The 27390-nt window shown below is 37.4% G+C and overlaps 1 protein-coding gene across 1 annotated transcript in view; it reads left to right on the top strand.

Moving 5' to 3' along the window:
* The window catches only part of DMD (dystrophin), a 2170472-nt gene that overhangs the window by 1765296 nt on the left and 377786 nt on the right, over positions 1-27390 (top strand). The window contains exon 56 of the mRNA XM_011957103.1: positions 18963-19135. Within this exon, the coding sequence (XP_011812493.1) occupies positions 18963-19135 (173 nt within the window). The remainder of the gene's footprint in view (positions 1-18962; positions 19136-27390) is intronic.

The raw sequence follows: 27390 nt of genomic DNA on the forward strand, positions 1-27390 counted from the left end.
TGGTGCGATCTCAGCTCACTGCAACCTCCACCTCCCGGGTTCAAGCGATTCTCCTGCCTCAGCATCCCGAGTAGCTGGGATTACAGGTGCCCACCACCATGCCCTGCTAATTTTTGTATTTTTAGTAGAGACAGGGTTTCACCATCTTGGCCAGGCTGCTTTCAAACTCCTTTAACTGTTTTTTATTTTTATTTTTAATTTTTAAAACATATTGTAGAGATAGAGTCATGCTATGTTGCCCACGCTGATCTCAAACTCCTGGCTTCAAGCGATACTCCTACCTTGGCCTCCCAAAGCACCTGGATTACAGGCGTGAGCCAGTGTGCCTGACCCTGTGTAATTATTAATAGCATCCTGGATCACCCTAATTACATGAGATTAAAAGTAGAGACCTTGACCACCAGAGATGGTCAATGCTCACCATATATTTTCTTCCTGATGTTAGAACCTGGCATTTTTGGGAAATGAAATTGTACATGAGATATATGCAGAATGGGTGAAGGGAGCAAAAGATTTAAAAAATTAAGCTCGATTTATTGAGTGCCTCGAGTGCGCTCAGTACTGCTCCAGGTGCTGACAGCAGAGAGGTAAGTTCTGTTCTCCAGCGTTCACCTCACACGTGCAAGCCAGGTTTGAAAACATACTGTCTTTCCTTAGTATCCCTCCACCCCTCCACATGACTGTACATATGTATCAAGTTTGTGATATTTCACTTCTGGGCTTCTTTTTATTTGGAAATTTGATGACAGTGTATCATGTTTTAATTAATAGGACATCATGTTGTGAAACTGTTGAATCAAATATTTTCCCTAGGCATCAAATTAGTTGTCAGTGGAAATTTGACATGTAGATATGAGGGACAAAAGAGATGAGAAAAATAATAGTAAAGTGTTTCTAAAGGATGCTGATATACTGTTTAGGTTTTTTAATGCATTATTACAACCTAAAGTGTCTTGTAAAATATGTTCTTTAGAAATAAAATAAATAAGACATCTGTCCATAGGTACAAATCCACTTGCCTTCCTCACTTCCTATCCTTCTGTGATGGGAAATTTCTGCTGTGACAAAGAACCATGTTAAGAAAACCATAAAGTTGTATTGTTTGTAGATTTTTTTTAATGACTAAAGGAAGATATTGCAAGTAGTAGAAACAAATAGAGGAGGCGGCCCTGAGGGTCAACATAAGAGAGTTCAGTGCAGAAAAGAGAAACTACTCTAGGTACATTAATCAGATAGGGATTTAATACAGGGAATTAGATGCATATCAAAGTTTTGGAAAGGCTAAAGTAGCAGGTTTTAGATTTGGCTCTGATTTCTAAAACCATATAGAACTGATCCAATAAGAAACTACCATCTCCGGGGTACCACTGAAGCAATGATTTCAAAGACATACTTTGTAACTGTGAACTAGGAACCAGGAGGTTGAAATCTAGAGGCTACCACTTTTGAAGCCGCTGTTAGCAACTGCCCTTCTCCAGCCAGGAAGCTGGAGAATGAACTTTGGAACTCTGATGTAGGAAATCTCATGTTTCTTTGACTAAGCTCACCAACAGAAACAGCCAAAAAGGGCAGAAAGGTGGCCTATACCTCCCTTCCACCTTCCAAATCTCTTACAAATATACACATTTGGCAAAACGTTGCCAGATTTAGCGAATAAAAATAATGCATGCCACATACTTACACTAAATAAAAAAGATTGTGTAGAAAATTTAAATTTAACTGGGTACCTTGTATTTTATCTGACAACCCTAACTTATATCCTAATTCATAATCAGAACACTAGCTGCATGGAAGTCTGGCAGATACGGTTTTTAATTTCCAACCTGTCCAATTGGAAGGATGGTAAGTAGGTTTAGCTGAGCCAATTCATAGTATTAACCAAAGTAGATTGCCTATCAAGAACAGCTAAAGCCTTTCTTCCCCCAGACACTTATGGTACCATCTGAATATTTTTACTTTGCATTCTTACGTTCTTGGAAATCCTGTCAATCTATGATTCAGATTGGTTTGGTTTAATTCAGCTTCCTCCTTTTTTTTTGGAGACAGGGTCACACTCTGTCACCCAGGCTGGAGTACGGTGGCACAGTCATGGCTCACTGCAACTTCGACACCCCTGGGCTCAGGTGATCCTCCTTCCTCCTTCCCACCTCAGCCTCCCAAGTAGCTGGGACTACAGGCACGTGCCACAGCACCCCACTAATTTTTGTATTTTCTGTAGAAACAGGGTTTCGCCACATTGCCCAAGCTGGTCTCAGATTCCTGGGCTGAAGTGATCCACCCACCTTGGCCTGACAAAGTGCTGGAATTACATATGTGAGCCACCATGCCCATGCCCTCTTTTTAAAATATAAAAATCTCCCATAATGTGAAAGTTGTCAGTCTATACTCTGGGAATAAGATTTTCAACAGATAAGAGAGAATGCGGATTAAAACATAAGGAACTTTGAGAGTAGAAAATACGGGCACCAGGACATGGAAGGAGAGGGCAGATGCCCATTTATATCTCCTTTGTTTGGTGTTGGACAAATCCAGGTCTTAAAATAGGAAGTATTTATTTTCCATACTTCTTGACTCTTTCATATCCCAAAAGATGCATATTTCCCAAATCATATAACCCAAAGTCATGCTATCAAAATGATATAAATCGTCCACGTTATAGGTTAAATAGCTATATATGTATATGCTGGTCTGAGACATGTATATGACTATTGTATCTGTGGAAATTTGAGTTTGGGGTTCTGGACCATTTATTTGCAAGTGATTTTTGGTTAGAGAACTCTTTGTAAGTTGGGGATTGCTTTTACTTATTTTATGAGTAAAGATGTCAGAAGGATGACTGCTAAATTTGCACTGTGCTAATTCACTATTTAGTGAGAAGAAATATTAGACTAGGTATAAAAAGTAAAACTGCCTCTCCAAAGAGTCAAGGCTGATGAAAAACAGTCATACAAGCACAATGCCGCTCTTTGGAAACATTTTTTCCTTCCCAATGTTCCCTCGGATTTTCTCTTCTGCATTTAAAACACTTGGGGTGGTTCAAGTTTCTAGGCTACTGATTGTAACAGCAAATCAGTAGCAATTGGAAGCAGTGGGATGTTGGGAGAAATAATAGAGGTATCTGCTACCCAAGTTATCCTGGAGGATTTTCCGTGGCAATGAAATCAAGCAGTAGAAGCTTGGCTAACTGAGTGTACGCAAACAGTTCTACTGAGCATGGTGTTGTCTTTTCAATCCGTTTATCTGTGATGGTGATAGTGGGAAGTAGGGGAATTTTTTGGCAGAAAATTTTATCCAAGGTTTAAGGAAGGTTATTTGGTTAAAAGAGGATATTGTTACAGTGAAGTCAAACTTTCCATTAATTGTTTGCTGTAACCGCAAATTGAACACAGCATTTCACTGACAACAAGTAAAGTGAATTTTACAGATTAATTTATGTGCTTCTTTTAAAATATATAAGATTTCTAAATTGCTTTTATTTCAGAGGTATGGGAGGTTCACTTTCTCCTTGAAAGTGTACATTATTTTTCTAGTGTCTTACATCTGCCTACAAAGATGTTATTGTACGTGAAAGTACAGTAAGTATTTGATGAGAATTTGTCAGCATCAGTAAATTAAAGACCCTCAAATGATTTCTACTAATTATAGTTGAATTCCATACATTTAATGATATTTGAAAACACATGAGTTATTTCATAACTCCCAACATCACAAGGATAAATTTTATTCTACAAACAAAATATTGTGCTAAACAAAATAGTTCATTTAGGCAAAGAAAGGAGCACAGAAAATTAGTGGAACTCTCTGCTGTAAGTAATGTAGACATTATGTGACATTGATTCTCCATGAATATCGTCATGTTACGTTTTAAAAAGGTGATCAAACATATGGCATTTAAAAGTTCCAAGTCCTCTTTTAAATGCTTCAGAATCTATTATTTAATGATGATCTTGGATCTCAAAACTGATCTTTTGAAAGATTCTATTTGCCCCATGTGTTAATATGATTTCCCTATCACATGATATGATTATCTATCAATACTTAAAACCAGCAGCCAAGTAAAAAATCAGTTCATATCATTTAATGAACTCTATGAGTCAGGATCTGGGTAGGCAAGCTATTTTTGGGTTTGGGAAGTTCCAAAGCTTAAAAATCTTATATTGATTTTACAGTGAAGAAGAAATAGTCTTAGCTACTTTTGAGGTTTCAAACATTGACTGCTCAAGGAATATTTCCTTGCTTTCTCAGGTACCAGGCAGTTTTCCAGGAGCAAGCATTCAGCCATTCAGGGAACTGTAACCTGTAGTTTCCACTTTTCTAGCAATCACACTTAAAACCATGAGAACAGGCTGTAGGAGATAAGGAGCTCAGCTTCTCAGGGCAAGCAGATCCTTTCAGCTTTCACCTGTGCGTTTGTTAGTGTTCACTTCCGTGCTCAAGGAGTTTCTTGTTGCCTCTGAAGTCTAAGAGACGGAACAAAGGGAGAAGAGTGCAAAAGTCTAACTCATGTTCATGGACTTATCTCTCCAATAAAGAGCCTGTTTTATCTTCTTTTATTTATTTATTTTTTCCTAATGAAGCCATTAGCCTCAAACAAGGATATGTAATCTTATCAGAGTGAAACCGGGGTCATTCCATAGGCTGGCTGACTGAGAGCTCCATGGCATGGTGATGTATGGCCACTGTACTACAACGCCTTTGCCACAACACATCTGCCTTTTAACTACACTTTAAATCTCATTTGAAGAGATTTTTATCATTATGGAAATTGCTCTGTAAATGTGCCCAGGATGAGACCCAATAAAAGTTTGCTGAGAAGAATTAAAGACAGAGGAGATGAATCAGAGGCTAAAACATTACCATCAGGAGGAATTTTCTTGGCTGTAGGCAAAACAGCCCATGCAATAACAGAAAATCTTCATTGACTCAGAGGCGTATTTTCCCTAGATTATTAAGGGGCACTCTTGCCTGTAGCACTATCACTTCTTTGATAAGCTGAAGGAAGCGTTCTGCTGTCCAGCTCAGCAGGCCTTTTTCTCCCCAACCTCAGAGCCATCATTTGAATTTATAGTTGCCGAAATGAATAATACAATATTGCCCTTGTGTTCCTGACTTCATGCATGCATGCAGAGCAGGGTTAAGGTTCTTTAAATGAAAGATTGCCTTCTATTCATGAAATAAAGAACACCTCTGCTTTCTTTCCAGGATCATTTAAAAATATCTATACCGCTGGGCTATGGAAAGCACATAAGAAAGATTCTTAGGGTAAAGTCAAAATGCTCTTTTCTCTACAACAGGAATTGTCTCATATCTTTGTGTAGCACAGCTGATTTGAAGTTTTCTTTTAAGCACATTCTTAATTATCTTTTCCTTTGATCTTGAACTGTTTCCCTGGGCTACCAGACAGAGAGCCTAGAGCCCTACCTCCGCTTTCCCGAGGTGCAAACTGCTGTGTCCTTCCAAAGGCAGGCCCCTGGCTAAATGTACCCTTTTCTCCATGGTTACCCACCCACCTCTCTGTTATTTGTTATTTCCCAAGTGAATGGCAGGGTAAAATGGGAAAAGGTCAGGTTACCTGAATGTGGTTAGAGTGAAATGAATTTCCTCATTGCACCCAAGAACTGTCCTTTGACAGGTCTCCTTCCCCAAATTGGGTCGTTTTGTACGTAGGCTCACTGTGAGTAATTCTAAGACACCGAAATAAGTAACATCACATTTTGGTGCCATTTTCCAATGTATTCTTCTTCCTGGGGGTTTTCCTTTAGAATGGTGCTGGAAGGATACGTTGTCTTCATTAATCCATTGTATTTCTTGGAGGTGGAGGTGGAAGTGACAGTAGCAGAAGTCCATGAAATAATAGGTCGTATTTTGTGTTTATAAATATTTCTGCAGGATTCTGAGGAGAAGATCCATCATTCTTATAAAGGCATTCATGACCTTTGGAAGATTAAGGGCTGTTAGGCTAGAACAGTGTTTCATTCTCAAAATGGGGTCTCTGGACTAGCAGTATTAGCATCACTTGGGAACTTGTAAGAAATGCGAATTCTTGAGTTCTACCCCAGACATACAGAATCATGATCTCTGAGAGTGGAGCCCAGCAGCCTGTGTTTTAATAAGCCCTCCGGGTGATTCTCAAGCTCACTCAAGTTTGAGAACCACTGTACTAATGAAACTACTGATGCATGATGCAAGTTCACGCTCACAGGCATGTGTGGATGACACAAAGAACACAGATGCCTGAGAGAGCAAGAAAGAGAACACAGACTGACTCCCTGCTGGACCCTTCTTTACCGCCCCTATTTCAGGCTACCATGCCCATGAGTGGATGACATGTACCCCCCGTCAAAGGTCAACACCACTCTCCCTTCCACACCCTATCACTAAGTCTTAGCCTATGCTTAAACTGCTCATATATCCTTGGAAATTCAACACTTTAATAATAGGTAGTGTTATCACCCCCATCTTCTTTGCTAAGCCAGAAACCCAACTTGCCTCCCTACATGTTATCCTTGCATTCAGTCAGTCTCTAAGTTGTATTCATGATCTCTCGAAAATATCTCCCTTTTCTTCATCCTATGTCTATTACTTTAGTTTAGATTTCCATAGTCTTTTGCTCAGACTGTCATAACATCCTTTTAACTGTTTCCCCTGGCTCTAGTGTTCTTGCCTCTAATGTATCTTTGCACTGCCACCAAGATGATGTTACCAAAAAATCTTAAACAGATTAGACATCTTCACAGGATAAAGTCCAAATCCTTAGCTTGATATACAAGCCCCTTCACAATCCAGGCCCTCCTTCCTGTGCAGCTATATATATATAGAGAGAGAGAGAGACAGAAATTTTGATCTTACCACTTTGTCTCTCTTCCCGTCATGGGTCTTCCCCTCTTCCCCCCGAGAGTTACTTAGCTCTGATGTGTATTCTTATCTCATCTTATCTTCAACTTTATTCATGTTCTTCCCACTGCTTCAAATTTCACTCTTCCACTTCTCCCTGGCCAGCTGATACTCATCCCTCAAGACCCTGATCAAATATCATCGCTTGTATGATGGCATCTGCAAATCTTGGGGGTCAAGGCTAATTGTTCTTTGTTCCCACAGGGATGTGTTGAGTTTAACATTATCACATTGTTTTGGTTCATTTATTTGCCTAAGACTTTTTCAGAAGACTTTGGGCTCTTTAAAATAAAAAACTTACATCTTATAGTTTTAAGAGTATTTTTAGTAAACGTTTAGAGTGACCCCATCTTTCTGCCAGCCCACAAAAGGAAAACATCAAAAAGTAAATGTGTAAAAGGAATAGAACTCTGACAAAACCAGGCAGAAAGGTTTTAGCAAGTCTTTTTATTTTCTATTCAAGATAACATTAATAATTAGGCATTATCCACATTGGTTTCTCATTCTCCTGTTGGTGAATATTTTTCTGCTAAATTTAAAACTGTATCGCAAACTCAAGCAGAGATTTACAACATTTCAACAGCTTTTCTACCCGTGCCTTAGAAGGGTGGATCAAAAATATTTGTCCATGGTAAAGCACCATGAACATGACCTAGTTAACAATTCTCTGTTTTGGTCACCATGAGACTTCTTCGTTTATACTCAGGGTCAGTGGCAATGATGATATGCAGCTATAATTTCTCATTTCTTACTCAGGGTGTTATGAGGCAGATTTCCCCTGTTCTTTAATCAATATTAAAATGTAGGCCGGGTGCAGTGGCTCATGCCTATAATCCTAGCACTTTGGGAGGCTGAGGCAGGTGGATCACATAAGGTCAGGAGTTCGAGAGCAGCCTGGTCAACATGGTGAAACCTTGCCTCTACTAAAAATAAAAAAATTGGCCGGGCATGGTGAGCAGGTGCCTGTAATCCCAGCTACTCAGGAGGCTGAGGCAGGAGAATCGCTTGAACCCAGGAGGCAGGCGGAGGTTGCAGTGAGCTGAGATCGCGCCATTGCACTCCAGCCTGGGCGACAAGAGCAAAACTCTGTCTCAAAAAGTCGCTGTCACGTAAAAATTCTTATGATGTAAAATAATCTGTAAAGTCATCCTTTTATCTGTTCTAGTTCTTCGTAAGACTTATATAACATGTCACGTGGGCATGGAAAGGCCTAAGCCTTCCCAAATCTTGCTCTTTTGGGGATGATTTTCCAAATGTACTTGTTCTCAGTTGAAAAGAGCATTGCATCATGGCAAAAGGCCACAAAAAGTACCCTGGACCTGCTTCAGTGAGATGGTCTAAGGGTCTCTAGGATCTTATGAACTGAACCGAATGCTTTGGGAAGAATTAATAGATACACGATGTATATTAGTTCGTTTTCACACTGCTATAAAGAACTTCCCTGAGACAGGGTAATTTATCTAAAGAAAAAGAGGTTTAATGGACTCACAGTTCTGTATGGCTGGGGAGGCCTCAGGAAACTTATAATCATGGTGGAAGGCAAAGGGGAAGGAAGCACCTTCTTCACAAGGCAGCAGGAGAGAGAGAGAGAACGAGTGAATGGGAAGAGCCCTTATAAAACCATCAAATCTCATGAGAACTCACTCACTATCACATGGGAAAACAGCATGGGGGAAACCACCCCCATGATCCAATCGCCTCCAACCAGGTCCCCCCTTGATGTGTGGGGATTACAGTTCTAGATGAGATTTGGGTGGGGACACAAAGCCAAACCTTATCACGATGGAAAGCTCATGGATGGGTTCTAAGAATGGGGAAATGTCCCTTAGCATTTTGCCTACTTTTCATTTATGACATTTTTCCCCAGCAAATATGCAAAATATTACCTACCTTTACATCAGTGTCCGTATGCATATCCCCTGTCTTCCTCCTTTTCCTCGTACATTAACAAAAGAATGACTTTATTTTCTCCCCATCACCATTCACCCTATTGTATAAGAGAAGAAAAGCAAAATAGGATGAAAGAACTGTCTAGGTACACACACAAAAGTTACACTCTCCAGAAGAAAGAATTTGCTCTACTTGGTAGTAGACAGAAATTAACTCACCAAAGATCACCAGGGAATCAGATTCAATTATATCAGCAGGACTTTAGTTAACATCATGGTGCTAGAACCGTCTTTAACATTCAAAACTTATGAATACCTAGAAATAGTTTTAAGGTTAATATCTCTATGCTGTAGGCTAAAGAGTACCCACAAATGAATACAGTTGTGTCTGATGAGTATCTGTGATTATTTTGGAAGTTGTCCAGCTATTTAAAATGAAAAAAATAGAAATGTCTTAGATTTTCATATCATTAACCTATTCTAAACAATTACATCAGTGTAGGGTTGTTTTGTGGCTGTGTGGGAGTATTATGAGGTTTTTGGGGGGGAAAGTGGGGGATGAAATGAAGTTGTTTGCATTTACAACCCTAATAATTAAAACAAGCCAGAGGAAATTAGCTACATGGCTGTTGTGATTTCTAGTGTATGATCAAAAATAATTATGGCACTTTGCCATATGTTCTTGCCTTCTTCTTACATATTGCTATTGGGATAAGATAAGACTTGACATCAACTAATTGCTTTTTTCTAATATACAATCTTGAACCACAGTGATTCTCTAGAGGACAAAAAATAGCTTCGTGACAAAGAGATTCCAGAAATAAGAGCTTTTCGAGCTTTTAACTCTGTATATAATATAGACAAATTGCACAGATTAATATAACCAAATATGTATTTGCCCATGGGAAGAGAGTTACCTGTTTGAAAAATAGGAATGTATTATGTTCATTTAAAGCCATTCAAAATCATCAATGATATTAGTTCTGAGTTGACTAAGGATCAACTTTTAAAAACAATACCTAATTGGAAAATAATTCAGTTGCTGACCATTCCTATCAGAGCATCACAGTGCCCTGAAACTAAATATCTCACAGGTACCTTAATAAGTTATTGTAATTATGTTGCTGTGATGCATGTAGCCCAAGTCAGAAGTCACTTGCTTTGTATTTAATGGATGGGGAAGACATTGGAGCTTGGAGGGAAGACAATAAAAAGAACCTAGTTTCAGGAAGATCTTTACTCTAACCCTGCTTCTGCCACATAACAACAACTCTATGATTTGTATAAGTTACTTTACCTCTCAAAATCATGGTTTCCTCAATAGGGGATAAAGAAGGCCTATTTCATAGAGTTGGTGTAAAGGATTTATAAGGGCTATAAGTATTAGCTCCCGCCCTGTTTCATCCCCCTACCCTACCTCCACCCCTCATCATGGCTCTGCAATAATAAATATGTCTCAGAGTTGGAAAGACCCATCTGGTCTTTCTCAGATAAGGGTAGTTTTCTTCAAACAGACTGATTCCTGCACATAAAATATAATATAAAACCAAAAGTACCTTCCACATTGTAGACTTTTCATATGTGGTTGTCTCTATGACTTAAGTGTTACAATCTAGAGTTTGCATGTTAAGGTCTTTCAAGATTACTGTTGTCAGTGATCTGAAAGATGTCTCATGCAGGAAATGCTCACCCAATTATGAGTACTGAAGCTGTATAGCAATATCAGAAATAATATTGCAGCACAGTATTTTATATGGATTTTAGATATAGTATTAAAAAAGAAAACTCAGCCTGTCTTAAGACTTGTTTTCTCTTTCAACACCGGAATTAAAAGGCATGCCATTCTTTTTTAAACTTTATGTGCAGAGCCAAATGAGTATCAACATTAGCTCTCCACTGGGTCAATGGCTTCTATCTTTTTAAAAATATCTGAAGCAGTGTTACTCTGACCACCTTTTCTCAAGAAATTGTGTCCTTTAGAACTCACTCCCATATAGTTTAGGAATGCTTGGTAGGGTATATTTTAGGTGGGAGTCACCTGTGCCTATATGGAGCTTCAACGTCAATGCCCTTGTCATTTGGTGTAATGGTTTTGTCATTCTAATTTATTTGGCCCCAAGGTGTGTGTGTGTGTGTGTGTGTGTGTTTGAAACACAGCATATGTAATTTTTTCTTACTCCTTGAGAAATACAGCTTTAAATAACATTTCTATCTTTAAAATGTATTTGTGAATAGTTATCACTTTCCTGAATTCTACCTTCCAAAGGTAGGACAAGAGAAGGATGAAATTAAATCACACATGCAGCTATTTTTATAACTTATGAGCACTCAATGATGATAGCATCACTCTTCTTTACTTTCTCTCTGATTCTGGAGCCACTGCTATTTTGGTTCCTGAATGTCTGGGACTGCCTGTCCACTAGACTTCCTGCCTTCACTCTGACCCTGCTACATTTACCCTGAACACCGTCCTCCCAATCATCATTACCAAATACTATTTTCACAATGTTACACCTTTACACAAGAAGCTACAGTAGAATGTTATCCTTATAGAATCAGATGTAACCTCCAGGCTGCATTCTAAGCTCTCATTGGCTACACTGTGCCCTTTGAACCTGAACTTCCTGAGGACTACCTCTTAGCTCCTGCCTATAGCTCTGGCTCCCATCTTCATGCAATAGGTATTCATTTTCTTTTGAACAGCTTCATGTCTTCTCTGCTAGCAGGATTGGAGCCATGGCAGAAAGTGAGAGGGGGACTAGAAGGATGCAACATTAATGAAACCTAGCAGTAGGTTAGGCATTGGGTTAGGTACTTGATTGGTCTACTCACATCATCTCATCTAATCTTTGCCAAAACCTTAAAAGGAAGGTATTATTGGCCCTACTTATAGACATACAATAGGTACTTAATGCATGTTTGTGTGATGAATAAATATGCAGCGAATTTTTGCATTGTGACTGGACGAAAAGAAACTAGGAAAAACAAGATATAGATGAGAAAGATACCTCTCATCTTACTTCCAACCTAGTATATCTTAAATGAACTCATCAGTTTTAAAAAGTAATTTTAAGAATGGAGTCAGAGGGTCAGACAAGGAGAGAAAGCATCACGTATTACCAGAGTTCGGGATTGCCTAAGGCGTTTTGACAAATGGGATTTTGCTCAGTTTCCTCCGGGGGTAATCCACCGTAGGCCAGGCATTTTTAAAGATTAGATTTTGAAATAAAGCTTTGCCCCTGGGAATATACTGAGGCAAGAGAGCATATCCCTTCTCTCTGCTGTTGTAGTGCTTAAGTGTGAGAATTTTCGAATGAGATATGAAAGCAAAGACAACAAACCCTGCAGGATAATAGTCTCTGAGGACTTTAATAACAGCCATTTTTAAAGCAAAGCCTGTGGACTCCTAAATCCATAGCTGCTCGTTTAAGACGCAACGCAATGCAGTGGACCTGAAAACATACTCCTTATCTACCTAGAGCAACCAGGCTCCAAGCCAAACAGCAGTCCTCAAATTAACTCTTGTTTCTCTTGGGATGACAACTCTGCTACTTTTGAAGGTGTTGCATGGCCACATATAGAATAAGAAGGGAAAGAAACGGTCACACCCTCTTGTGAATCTGTATCCAACTGCATTTTCTCATCTAGTGAGGAACCTCCGGTGGTTAGATTAGAATCCTGATAAGGGCCAAGACTGTGGGTTCAATTTCTTCCTATGGATTCTTCTCAAAAAATTTGTTAGGAAAGATCACTTCAGGGTTTTTTGGGGTTTTTTTTTTTTTTTTTTGGCTTGTTTTAATTCCCAATCCATAACAGACTGATACTTTTGTAACATGCAATAAAAAGGAATTATTTTAAAAATTACAAATACCAGACATACAAAATTTAAGCCCACGCTTTTTATTTTTAGATTGCTGTACATGTTTCTAAAGATTTACTCTCAATTTCTGTTCTTATGTCTTCATAATAGAATATCTGTATCGGTTTCTGTGTGTGTGTATGTATGAGTGTATGCAAGTGTGCTCCAAAAGCTCTACTATTTAGAGCTCATGTTTAATGAGTCATTTTGGATAACCAGTCTAAGGGAGTTCTACTTTTGTATGATTGTTTTTGTTTTATTTTTATTTAAATCATTAACACTTTTCAAAACAACTGTATCAAATAAAAGTCATTTGGTCATTTGAAGCATTTACATACACTGCTTTCTTCTTAAACAGATTTTATTGAATGTAAATCTGCTTTCTCTGGCTAACTCAACATGATCATCATGAGCATTAACTATTTTGCTTCACTATAAAACTAGGTGATGCCTTCAAGGGCTACTAATGCATGGAGAGCTGTTAGTTTCCACACTGTGTGACCCTGGTCAGTTACACATGCCGTGGTTCCTTTTACACCTTTCTGTTTCTCTGTAAGGTGTCACTCCTTCCTACTCTCAATTTAGCCACTTAGGATAATTTCTTTCCTATTTCGAATTGTATGTTCCTGACCTTCTAAGTTCTTAGAAATCAGACCACTCCTTCCCCATCAAGCTAATTTAAATTAGGTAAAAATTATCAGCAAGGAGGAACTAATGGCCTTATAATGATTCATATACTAACTGCTTTCAGAAAAGCTTAGAGATAATCTGTCTATAATAAAATTTTCAAGGAGATTTGGTCACTTATTGTTATTCTTTCTACGCCATTGTGTTTGTTTCCTTACTTCTCAGCTATATTAAAACAGGGAAGTTTTCATTTGCTGAGCCCTATTTTAGAGGCCAATAATTCCATTTACATGGGAAAGGAAATATGTGGATATGATTATTCATGATGTTCTAGAGTAGTATCACAACCATTTGTTTAATGGTTAATAAAATGGTTAATAATAAAAAGAAGGATACAGCACTAATTCTTGATATCTCCGTTCTTTATTTTTCTTCTAGTAAAACATCCATAACTTTTCCTATTCTTCCCCAGTTGTATTATTACTTGTGAACACCATGGATCATTCTTCTTGTTGAATGAAATAGTACAAATTTAGTATTCAATAATCTTATCTTTGTACTTTTCTTTATAAAGTTTTATTCTCAGTGGCTTCCTAAAGGAAGACTTTATTCTACTTGGTGTATGCAGTTGGGCTGCATTCTACCTATTTCTCTCAACACTCATTGTCCATTCCAATCAGGTTGTGCAATTCATTGTCCCTGCTCATAAACCAAGTTCATTTCACCTTTACTCCATTCCCATGCTATTCTTTTTACCTGGAATATTTTCTTTTTTTCCCCTTTCTCAATCATATACATCCCTCAAGGTTCAAGCCAAGTCCCGTAACTTCATGAAATCTATTTCTATCATCTGATTTCCACATGGATTATCTTGTAATAGTAAGCCCTGCATTTGCTATTGTTTATTAAAGACCTCTTGTGTTCTGGACGCTATTCAAAGTCTTTTACAAAAATTATTCCATGTAATATTCAAAAAATTTAGCAGATATGTATTATTATTTCATGTTTAGTGAAACCAAAGTCATTAAAGAGTTTTCATCACTATGTGGCTAATAAGGGAGAGAAGAGAAGAATCAAACCTATGTCTATTTAACTACAGTTTGCCAGGAGTTTTCTCTGGAAGCTGAGAAAGGAGATTCACAGCAGGAATGGATGAGACTCAGATAAGAAGGAAGTGTGGAATCTGTAAAAGCCCTTCAGAAAACAGGATCTCCCCTACTCCTAAAACTGCTGTACTATGAACATATTGCTTGTCTCATAACTGAACTTTTTTGGTACTCCCCGCTGAAATTTGCTCTATAATTGTGCAGAATTTTAGACCAAATATTTCTCTTATGAGGACACACATTCTTTTTTCGTTTGCACCCATTTTCTCAACTACTTTGTGTTTTCTCTTGTTGTATTGGATGCATCTCTGTCCACTGCTACAAATCTGTTTAATAGTCTTTATGTTAATAAGACCATAAAATTGCTCTTCGTGTGCTGAAATCATTATCCTTTATTTTCTAATAGCAGTCCTAGATTTGCGAAAATTTAGGTAGTAGCATTATTAATAGGAAAAACTACCACCAACAACTAAACTTGAAAGGTAGTATAGCCTAGTGGCTAAGAGCACAGTCCCTGAAGTCTGGCTCACTAGGTTCTAAATCTTGCTGCATTTATTAGTTATGTGACCTTGGGCATTTTTAGTTAACCTTACAGTAGTTTCATTATCTTATATGGAAAATGAAGATAATAGTAGCCCCTACCCTGGAGGGTTGTTGAGAGGAGAAAATGAGCTCGTGTATATACAGCACTTTGGACAGCACCTGGTATGTATAGTAAGTTTCATGTATGTTGTTGCCCTTGCTGCTGCTGCTGCTGCTATGGTTTTTGTTACATAACAAATACCTTTTCCCCTTTGTTTATTCATTATTGCTTTTCCTAAAGACTACAGTCACAAAAAACAAGAAAAAAATTAGAGAGCATACAGTGAATGCAGTAATGAAGGTATGAATGATCTTTTCTACTTAAGTCAGAAGTGAAATAAAACTATCCAAAAATTTCCATGAAAATTACCCTTTGTCCAGATTGGCTACCCTCTGAGAACCCCACTTGATTCTCCATATCAATCTTTTGCTTTTTTGTGCTACCTGAGACTGAGGTTTAGTCTTTAAATGATGAGTTTAGACAAATAATTATTATGGTAGTTTTTTATATATTATATTATATTATATTATATATAATGTATATTCCTTCCAGCCTGCCCTGTATTCCCAATCTATGACTCATGTTGCCTTATTGATACTGAAAAATCTCCACTACAGCATGCCAGTGTTTGAAAGAGAGCCTTGGGTTCTTCCCCAATACTTACCTTCCTTTTAGGGCAACCTATCTGAGTCCTGTAGCTTGACAGGTTTCCTACCAGCCTGCCATCCCAAAGGAACATGGATGAGCTATGTTTATGCTGATGCGTCAAATCATTTCTTGGTATGGTTCCACATGGTATGGTCCACATGGCTCTTGTAGACAAAGAGATGAACTACTGATGGCAGAATTTCTGTTCTGGCAGCAGGGAAATTTGTAGAAAGGAGGCCTTTTCAGTGTGAACATTTTTTGCTCACAGGTGGTCCAGGATGCCCCATGCTAAATGAGAAGTGAAAAGAGCAGTCAGAATCCAATTTTTCATTGAGAACAAATCAATCCATGTGGGTAAACATTTTATCAAACTCAAGAATGCTGTCTCTCAAGGTGCTTTTCCCTCAACAGTCACTTATTTACTCTTGCAAGTAGTATCTTCGTTCAGGTTCAATGACTACTGTATATTATGTCCAATGCTTCTGGCAAATGGGTTGGTGGTGACAGCCCAAGATCTTCTAGAATCAAGAGAATTGGATCCACTTCCGAGTTCTAACACTTATCAGCTATGTGACTTTTAGGCAAGTCAGTTAAACATCCAAGTCACAGTGCTCTCATCTGCAAAACAGAAAATGTGATGTACTTCACAGAGCCAGGGGGAGGAATGACTAAGGTGGTACATTTGTACGTGCTTTGTAACCAGTAAAGCCCTTTACTGTACATGTGTCATTTATAGCGCTATACCACCATCATGACCTAGAAAACGAGTACTGACAGAAGACTTATCTTCTTGCCAATGCTAAGACAACTTTAGCCATTTCTGCATTTCTAAAGGAAGGAGTCTTTATCCCCGTATCTATGAAGACTTGGCAGGAATTCCCATCAATATTTAGTTGGTAATATAAACAAATTAAACAAAAGTGCGCACTAGGTTTTAGGAAAATTGAAGACAGAGCTATCGTTTGTACTCCTCTTACATTTCCCAAAGTGCTAAAACTAGACAGTAAATCAGTCCTCAATAAATACTTGTTTATCAACTTTATATTCATGTATTTGTTGATTTGTTGATAATACAACAAAGATGACTATACGCAGTATAATATACATGGCAAAGATGAAAATTAGCAAATTCATGAATCAACATCCTATTTATGCTTAAGAACACAAAGAAAGTGTTGGTGACTTCATGGTATATATAACCTTAAGGAGTTCGTGATTGAGCCTGGGTCTCTGCTATCAATGTAGGATATAAAAATTCAAATGTACTATCTTTCATATGTATAGTAATATAGTAAACATGGAAAACTGATGCTACTAGTGAAAATACTTTATTTTGTTGAACAACTAAAAGTTTGTCTTTAATCCCGTAAGTGCATACACAAAAGGAAAGTGTTGTACAAATCAAATACAACAGAAGAAGAAAAGTAAAAGACAAGTGAAGGAATTTTCTGGAACTTAGATCTAGTTGGCTTTTTCTCCTGAAGTACTTAGATAAATTCACTCACTTTTCTCTTTTGCTGAAGAAGTGCAAATTAGGCAGGCATGTTATTCTATGTAGGCAAAAGGAAAAAAGAAAGAAAAACATAAAGTGGCTATCTATTTGACCAAACTTCATTCTGCAAGAATCCCAATACTAACCTTCTACCATATAAGCTAGTTTCAAAATCAGGCTATATCCTTCCAGTACAAACCTGGTTTTGATGGGAGAGAGATACTACTGAGTCTGTTTCAGTGTTTCCCTTCTTTCAACTTCTGATGTGGTTCTATCCATATTCCCCTTCCTGTCTCCCAGTCAAAGAGAATGGGACACAACTCTCTTTAGAGTCCATCAGTGATGCTTTAGCTGCCAAAAATAGTGACAACAGACATTCATTGTCTGTCTACCTTACTTGTCTAACATTCAGAATTCTGCATCTTAAGAGGCTGTGGCTGAAAACATGAGCCAGTTCTTCAGAATTTCTAACATGTTATTTCTGCCACTTTCTTCCTTACTTTAGCAGAGTAATTTAATTCAATTTGGGGGGGGGGAACTTTTCTAGTTACACAGATCAATCCAATGGTTTGGAGCTTCAGAGTGAATTTTTAAACTTGTTGAACAGAAGCATACAAATCTCTAAGAGCAAGTCAGATAATGTACAAAGCCTCCATTCATTGTGTAGGCAGAAAGGAATGCTGGTACCCGGCAGCTCTCTAAGGAATGTTCCCTTGGCTTTGACTGTTCTGCTGGGAACAAGGAGGGAAACACATATATAAAATGAATTTATAATGTCTCTGGCTTGTAACGGCAAAATGATAAGAAAAGTTGGCTGTTTAGTATAAACTGTCAGTTGCATATTCCAGGCCTCCTCTCTTTGAGGTTCCTCCCACATCCACACTCCCGGCTACTGTTTAGTGCGGAGTACAAAGTGGCCGTTTATTATTATTGACTGGTGAGGCCTGTGCTCCAAAATTCATTCTGTCAACAGAATGTAAGCAAAGTTGGCATTTTAAAGCAGGGCTCTTTCAGTTTCTGGGTTTTCTCAGGATTACTATGCAACAGGATCAGTGCTGTAGTCCTCGGTTCAAGCTGAAAATGTTACACAGGAAGACATACCATGTAAAGGTCAGATTCTTCTACTATAATAATTTTCTTGATCTGTGTATATACAAATGAGGTTGAATGCATAACCTCTTATCGTAACTCTTACCAAGGTCCTATGTACTTTCCACCTGTCAAGCCTAAAAACATGTATTAAATGGGAAATCATAACTAATAAATGTATGATGCTGTACTATATGTATGATGCTATAATACCAAGGTGAACTTAATGTGTGTCGTCAAGAAGATTCTCTCTCCCATGACAGACTCCCAGGATTGTACTTGGTTCCAGAAACCAAGTACAATCTTGTTTATTAGTCTCTCCATGCTTTTATGATCAGAGTTAACTCTGCAGATTACTACGTGAATAGAAAATATGACTTGATCCATATAGTAATGAAATTATTGGCATTGGGGTATACTTTATCATAGACTTTTATTTCCTATCACTTCCATAAAATAATACATTTTGTTCATAGACTAGAAGATATAACTTGTGAACTTTATGAAGTTATAAATACATTACTTTCCAACTCATAATGGCAAGGAGTAAATTTATTACACCTAATAAGATGCCCATTTTAAATCTACATAATAACAGGTGAAGGCAATACGCCAAGAAGAGGGATTTAAGATGTATCTTCTTGTTAGTTAACCTGATTGAAGTGTCTTTTGAACTAATAATTATTTATTTTTTGCAATTCTCCAAATTCACATTCATCGCTTGCTTCCTTTGTTTGATAATTCTGCACATATTCTTCTTCCTGCTGTCCTGTAGGACCTCCAAGGTGAAATTGAAGCTCACACAGATGTTTATCACAACCTGGATGAAAACAGCCAAAAAGTCCTGAGATCCCTGGAAGGTTCTGATGATGCAGTCCTGTTACAAAGACGTTTGGATAACATGAACTTCAAGTGGAGTGAACTTCGGAAAAAGTCTCTCAACATTAGGTAGGAAAAGATCTGGAGCAAAAAGGCCACAAATGAATTAAAATGGCCAAATTTTCCTCGTTGTCTTAGCACAAGTAACTGGTATCTCACATGTCTATGTAAATCATCCAATTTCAGAATGATTCATTTTATTTTGAATAAATGAACCATTTATTTGCTTGGTATGGAGATGACACTTGAGGATTCAGATTAGATTAAAATGGTGATGTTTTATAACCATAGGAGACATGGATATTAAGACATTAGAGTGAATTCAAATGAGGAGGTGCAGCTATTCTAATTTCATAAATTTCTCTTTTGGTATATCATAGGGTTATACAAAAAGCGATAACAAATTTACGGATATTATGGAATTATTTTTGGCACTAGTCTAAATGCATACCAGAGCACAGTCTTTAAAAACTGTAACACATTATAATTAACAGTTTAGAGGAGATAGCTCCTACAGTTAAAGAGAGACTATAGCAACTTCCTGTCTTTTGCTTCCTCTCAGATTTTGTTAAAACACATCCTCTGTAAACTAAGCTTTTAGTTGTACTATACTCACATACTTCATATTTTGCCCCCTTCTATGTGCCAGCTTTCTTTTGAGAAGTTAGTTAATGGATGCATCGTAGCATCTTTGTAAAAGGGGCAGAGGGAAGTTCTTGTTATACCAGTTTTGCAACAGTTCCGTGGAGGAACAAAAGGATAGAGATAGTAAAATGCCCATTGTAACTTAAATGATCTAGCAAGGGCGGGGAATGAAAGCCAGGCTTCCTGCTTTCTAAGCAGTTGCCTTTCTTAATTCATTTCTCTTTATTAAAACTATTTTGTGCTTTCTTCTATGTCTAGAGAAAAAGTGATCGTGAAGGGAGGTAGAAGATGACCAAATGGACTTAATAATAATTATGGGAGTATGCACTAAAGGGTGGGAGTAGTTACTACCTCTAGATAGAAAGATTACAGAAGGGAGTTTTTTTTTCTTCTTTATAGTTCTTCTAACTTGTCCAAAATTTTAACATATATACTTCTATAAGGAGGAAAATCTGAATTTTTTATTAATTCAGAAGCACTATTGTAAGTGTCTGCATCAAGCATGAAATAATGATGGCAACTAACGTTTACATGATGTACCTACATACCACGCAACGCCATAAGCACTTTCCATTCATTGACTGGTTTAATGCTCTCAGCAACCCTAAGAGGTAGATTTTATCGTTAAGTTCTTTTACATTTGAAGAAAGTGAGGCACAGAGAGGCTAAATAACTTCCTTAGGGTCGCTTAGCAAGTGGAAGATACAAGATGAAAACAGGGAGTCTGGGCCAGGTAGATATAACTAACCGTCAAGTGGTTTAGAAACTCTAAGAGGCCAGGTCATTGAATGTTCGAATGAGTCACTCTGGCCAGGCGCGGTGGCTCACGCTTGTAATCCCAGCATTTTGGGAGGCTGAGGTAGGTGCATCATGAGGTCAAGAGATCAACACCATCCTGGCCAACATGGTGAAACCCCGTCTCTACTAAAAATACAAAAATTAACTGGGCATGGTGGCACACACCTGTAGTCCCAGCTACTTGGGAGGCTGAGAGGCAGGAGAATCACTTGAACCTGGGAGGCGGAGGTTGCGGTGAGCCAGGATCGCACCACTTCACTCCAGCCTGGGAGACAGAGTGAGACTCTGTCTCAAAAAAAGAAAAAAAGAAAAAAAGAAAAAAAAAAGAAACCAGAGATTCTGACTTCAGAGTCTGAACTTTTAACCACCATGCAATACCATAGCATATAAAGAAAGAAGGAAACTTCTACAAAGAAATGCATACAAATTGAAAGGATGGAATAGAGAGTAGATTTTTTCTAGGAATAGAAAAGGATTTGTTTTTATGAGAAGTAGATTGCTAGGAGTAGAACAGAGTTTATTTTTATGTATAAGGTGTTTTTTTCTTCTTTCCCCCAAGTTTGCACCTTGGCTTCCCGGACTTTGTTCCTTATCTCCCTATTTTGTATATGAATGTTGTATCAACTTGTTGGTGGTACACTGAGAGCAACAATGGCAATAGCATTTTCAGAGATAGGGAGTCTCTGTTGGCTTTCTACAGCTTAAACTCTTAAGAGAGGTCAGTATGTGTGATGACATAGGCCACTTTCATAACATTCGTCATTAAAAAAGAATGAAAATGTGCGATGGAAGAAAATATTGGCAGGTAAAGTTAAGTTATTCTTCTCTGCACAAAAGAAAAAGAAAGGTGCTATAATTGTTCCGAGTATCACTGAGTGCCTTTTCTCTCCCTCATGTGAACTTGATAAAATAAAAGGAGAATTAAAAGTGGCAAACAGCATGTCAGCCAAAATATGAACCCTTCATTCTCCGCAGTTTCCCATATGTCAGCTACCGCAGTTTAATTCTTGCTGTCATTAATCAGGTAGAAAACAGTTACCTTAGCTTATCTAAGGTGCTGTGAATTCTAGAATTTAAATATTCAAATCAATGGTTTGGGCTTTTATATAGGCCTCTCTAATAATACAGGATATGTTATAAGCACTCATAAAAAGCAAAGAAGTAATTCTCCACATCAAAGCAATTTAGCTTATTTCCTGACACTTCATTGAAATTAGGGTATTGGTCAATCTATAGCAAAAGGCAGAGTTCAACTGAGAGAAGTACAGTAAAGCAGTAATTAGGGATGATTATGAAATAGGATAGAATAACACTGGAAAAGTTAGATATAGAACCATTAGTGGCACTGATAAGCCTGCTTTATGAATCTTGTCACTTCTTCCATGGGGGTTATTTTAAAATGAAAAGTTGCCACAATTAAAAAATAGTTTCCATGATATCCTGGAAAAATAGTCCTGTGTTTGCCCAAGTTATAACATATTATAAAAAATTACAGTTGGTTCATTGTTTCATGAGGGATTCTAAAACTGCTCTTATATTTCGAAAAAATAAAACCATTAGTGCTTTATTTCCCAGGTGTCCATTTTTAAAGAAGCAAAATTGAATTTGAATCCAAATGATCTTGAAGTTTCCCTTTGCATTCCATTGGCTCATAAGAGATATTCTTGTGCTTCCAAATACAAGTCCATATTGTATCATTTTCCTTCCATTTATTTTTCTTCTGCCATACATCTTTTCTTTTCCTGTGATTAAGAGTCTTATTTAAGTCATCATGTTATGCCATACTGATACATTTACAAGAATACCTTGGACGCTGTTTGTATCATATTACTCTTTTGTTCAAAGCTTCCATCTTGTAAATCTCCATATCTCCCTCATTCATTTATTTATTTGTTCATTCAACAAATATTTAATGAATTCCTGCTATGTACTAGGCACTCTTCTGGGCACGGAGGACACAACCATGAATAAAACATACCCAAAAAAATCACTGCTCTAATGAAGTTATATTTAATCATTAGAATCTACTAGGCCCTTCACTCTCTGCCAACTGTGCCTATTAAGTCCTTGCTAAGCCCTTCCCTTCTCTGTTCTTTTTCTGCTTCCAGTTCCTTTCTCACCAAGCATCATTCTATTACACCCCAACATAGATTCTCTGAGCCAAGAGAATCAATAGATTCTATTTTCTAACCGCATTCCTACTCTCTAACAATTTCCTCACTCTCCCATATGAGTATGTACCCTTGCTGGTTCTCACACTTGCAACATTCTCTCGCCTCTTATTCTCCAAATTTTGATTCATATTCCATAACGAATCTTTTCTTTTCTGGCTGTTTCCTCACTAGGTCTTCCCAATACTATTCTAATTTACACTTGATAACATGTTTCTCCAAGTGTTCAAGAGTTGCTTTATAAGGGCTATGCTTACTGCCTCCAGCTAACTTATATGAATACAAAAATTTCAAACTTGAAATTTGTGAGTATGGTAGAGTAGAAAGACATGAGCCAGCAGCTGGGCAACCCAGTTTCCCTTCTGTTCTGTTCTCTCACTAACTGTCTAGTATATAATCTTGATCAAGTCACTTAACTGCTTCAGACTTCAATTTTCTCCCTCACTGAAATGAAGAGTTTGACCAGAAACATGAACAGTCTCTTCCAGTTCTCCTGCAGTTCTACAATTTTATTCTTTTAATTCTGCAATCGCACTTTATGAACCTGGAAAAATTGTTTAATTTTTCTACCTTGGTTTTCTTAATTAAAATAGAACTGATTAATCTAAAAGGCATTGTATAAAGTAAATAAGATGTCTTTGAGAGAAAAGAAATTTAATCGAAACTGTATAATCCTATCTCATAAGTTAATTCAAGAAAATTATATGCTATCATTCCACTTGCATTATCACATCACATGTTGGCCAAGAGGTATAAGGAAGAAAAGTACATAGTCAGCGATAATTTAAGTTCCATCAAACGAAACAAAAACATTAACTGCTTTAAGTGGGTGAAAAACAAATAGAAAATTATTTACTTAAATGTACACACACACATATACACACAGTTACTAATGACATTACCCAATATTAAGATGGTAATTAGTCAAAGAAAGTGTTTTTCATTCTAAAATTCCATATCTACAATCCTTGCATTTTTAATTTTAAAATATTAATAACTTGAGAAGTCAATTTTTTTATGTAAGAAATATATATGAAGATTTCAATTTAGTCTACTACTAGATTATTTTTCCAGATCATTGTATATACTATTAACTATGAAAATCACATAATATGTTGTCAACATAATTTCAGCAGAATTTACATTCTGTGAGATTTTTATATTTGGCAGAAAAATTTGTAAATGTTATATAAAATATTGACATTTATACAATTCTGAACATTAAGAGGCAAGAACACTGACATTATATAGTCTGTTGAAGCAATGAATCTATTGGGGAGTACTTGCTATTAGAGATTAGAATAGTTAGTGTCTTTTTATAATGGAGAACAAAGAAAGGGCAAAAAGAGGTGGGGTCTACCTTTGAGAGAAAAATGCAACTTGGACATTGAATATCTCTTACCTTCTTTCTCTCACTTTTAGAATGCTAATTATGTTTGAATGTTGGAGTTAAAAACCTGTCTAGAAAAAAAAAAATGTTGACTTCTCTTTGGGATTAATTCTCTCTCTTTATTTAAAGAGATAGCTCCCATTTTAATTCTGTGGTTCTTTGATTTTTTTTGTTTCTGAAGTACAAGTTCAAATTATTTATCTGTTGATGACACCCTGGAGATTTTTCTCAGTGTTCCCTTGTAGTAGTTTCATGGTTTGAGGTCTTACATTTAAGTCTTTAATCCACTTTGATTTGATTTTTGTATATGGTGAGAGATAGGGGTCTAGATTCATCCTGCATATGGATATTCAGCTTTTTCCGCACCATTTGTGGTACAGACTGTCTTTCCCCCACTGTATGTTCTTGGCACCTTTGTCAAAAATGAGTTAACTGTAGGTGTGTGGATTCGTTTTGGGGTTATCTAGTCTTTTCCATGGGTCCTGTGTCTGTTTTTATGGCAGTATTGTGGTTCTTTATTATTTCTGCATTCCTACCTTTTCTTTATGCATGCTTAAGTGCTATTTTATTACATGAGGGTACTAAAGATTTATAGGGATATATCATTCGTTTTATAAAGGAAGTCAAAGTGAAAAATGAATTCAATATAACACATTTCACTTTAAGAATGCATGCCTTTCAGAGTAAAGTTTTATTAAGGATTTCAAACTAGGCATTGACCAAATCACAGTTGAAATATCTGTGTCTAGAGAAATAACAATCACTTTATCAGCCCCTATAATTCTTAGCGTCCTGACACTGAGGAGTTCCTTAAAGACCAAGCAATATACTCCAACACATCTAAAGGCTCTGTGTTTTACCTAAACCTTACAAATTGTGGAAACTATCAGCTTTTTGGAGATTAGCACTTGCCTTGTTAAATGGTAGTAACCCCTAAGCTCTTGTCTTCACTAATAAAGATTAATAGAAATAGATACAAGCTAAGTATGCCCCTTTGAACCACCTCTTTTATTTTCTGTTGAGTGGGTAGGAATAAACAGAATATATTTGACAATTAGCAATGTTAAAAGACAAACTTTAGACAAATTCAGTTTTGCAGAGTTTATTTGAGCAAAAAACAATTCATGAATCAGACAGTACTCAGAATTAGAAGTTCAGAAAGCTCCACCCAGCAAGGTGGGCAGGCAGTATTTATAGACAGAAAAAGGAAGTGACATACAGAAACAGCTTGACTGGTTACAGCTTAGAATTTGCCTTACTTGGGAATAGTGTAAATAGGCATTTGCCTTATATGGATATGAGCTGATCAGTTTACAGCCTGTGATTAGCTGAATCTTGACTGCTGGGATTGGCTGAGACTCAGCTATTTGTTACAAGAATGTACTCTTAAGTTGCGTATTGCTTACATACCAAGCTGGGTTGCAGTTTGCTATGTACAGAGGCAGCTTTAGGCCCGATTTAATTTAATTTAACAGCAACAAGCCTTTTTGCTCAGAGATCTGAAACATTTGGTTAAAACCACTAAGGTTTAAGGATTTTCTCATCTCACAAAGGTTTGTAATTTCCATTTCCCATATCTAAATAGGACAGCTCAAGTTATGTTTTTCAGCAGCTGTTTTATACCTTTGCAATCTTGATTTCTACATATGCAAAACAAGAAGGTTGAACTATAATCTCTCAGGTTCCTTCCAGCCCCAACAGCCTATGTATGATATAACCAGAAAAAAAGGTCATTACAAATACAAAGAAACATTTTCAGGAGGAGATATTCCACATGCAAACATAGGTTAATCATTTCGAAATATCTGGTATATACACTCATGAAAATAAAAACAGGGCATGAGGCATTTGTTTTAATAAATCTATTGGGAAATGTGACTTGATAACATTTCACGGGCTTAACATGGTCAAAGAAAATGTTTTGAGCTCATAATGTTCCTTACGTTTAGATCTTCAAAATCAAGTCACTGACAGATGCCACCTTTGCCCTGTGGAGACCAAGAAGTAACGTTTGAGGCATATCAGAAATGCTTTAATAAATTCTTTATCAAAGAATGGTTCTGGAGCTTACCTGTGGAATTGTGAAGGTTCTTGTTAAAAGCAGAGATTCTTGATAGAATTATAGAAAGTCTGGAGGTGGCACCCAGCAATCTCGATTTTAAACAAGCTACTCAAATGTTTCCTATGCACGCTAGAGATTGAGACCCAGAGCTTTAGATTGAACACGTTTGTATATGCTGTTTTAATTCATTCTCTGGCTGCCTTTCACCTCTTCCGTGCTTACTCAGTGTTCTCTGTGCTTTATAAGTTTGTTGCTTCAGTTTTTGTCCTCCCAGCACATTTTTCCTTTCACTCTTGAGCTTTAGGAGAGGGAAAAAATGAAGCAATCTGATATGTAGTTAAGATGATCAAACATTCTGAAATTTTATCTAACTCCACACCTTAAAAAAAAAAATTAAAGAATGGCCCCTTACCCAGATATGTGAGAGCTTTTCACCTTTTAAGGTTCCAGGTCCGTCTTCTGCTGCTGTATTAGCTCTCTTGACTGTCCTCTGTCCCTGGCTTCTAACCACCCCTATTTCATGCTATTAAGTTTTCTCTTAGATCCTTTAGAACTGAATTCCTGGCTGGGTGCGGTGGCTTACACCTCTAATCCCAACATTTTGGGAGGTTGAGGCAGGTGGATCACCTGAGGTCAAGAGTTCGAGACCAGCCTGGCCAACATGGCGAAACCCATCTCTACTAAAAATACCAAAAAATAGTTGGGTGTGGTGATGGGCGCCTGTAATCCCAGCCACTTGGGAGGCAGATGCAGGAGAGAATTGCTTGAACCGGGGATCAATTGCAGTGAACCAAGATCGTGCCATTGCACTCCAGCCTGGGTGACAAATCAAGACTGTCTCAAAGAAAAGAAAAAAAAGAGAGAGAGAACTGAATTCCTTAGGTCTCAGTTATTTTGCTCTCGCTTAGGGGACACAAAGGGGTTCATTGACCCACTAATAATTAGTCAGCACCATTTAACCTAGAACTGGAATTTTAGCACTTCCTTACATAAACAAAGCCGCAGCTTGAAGTCTCAACATAGGCAACCTGCCCTTCACTATATCCTCCTCTAGACCTCTTTGCCACAACGATATTTTGTTTCCTCTATCAGGCATACAGAGACCAAACATTAAGCATCGTTATATTCTCTCTTCCCTTCCTCTCTCCCTCCTCCCCAATGCATCCTAGAGACTTAGAGGCAGTCAATAAATATTTGTTTAATCAGTGCCTTTTCTACCATTTGCTGCTTTTCCATCTCTGAGCCCTACCTCTCTCCA

The sequence above is a fragment of the Colobus angolensis genome, unplaced genomic scaffold (assembly GCF_000951035.1).
Source record: "Colobus angolensis palliatus isolate OR3802 unplaced genomic scaffold, Cang.pa_1.0 Scaffold434, whole genome shotgun sequence".
Lineage (NCBI taxonomy): Eukaryota > Metazoa > Chordata > Mammalia > Primates > Cercopithecidae > Colobus > Colobus angolensis.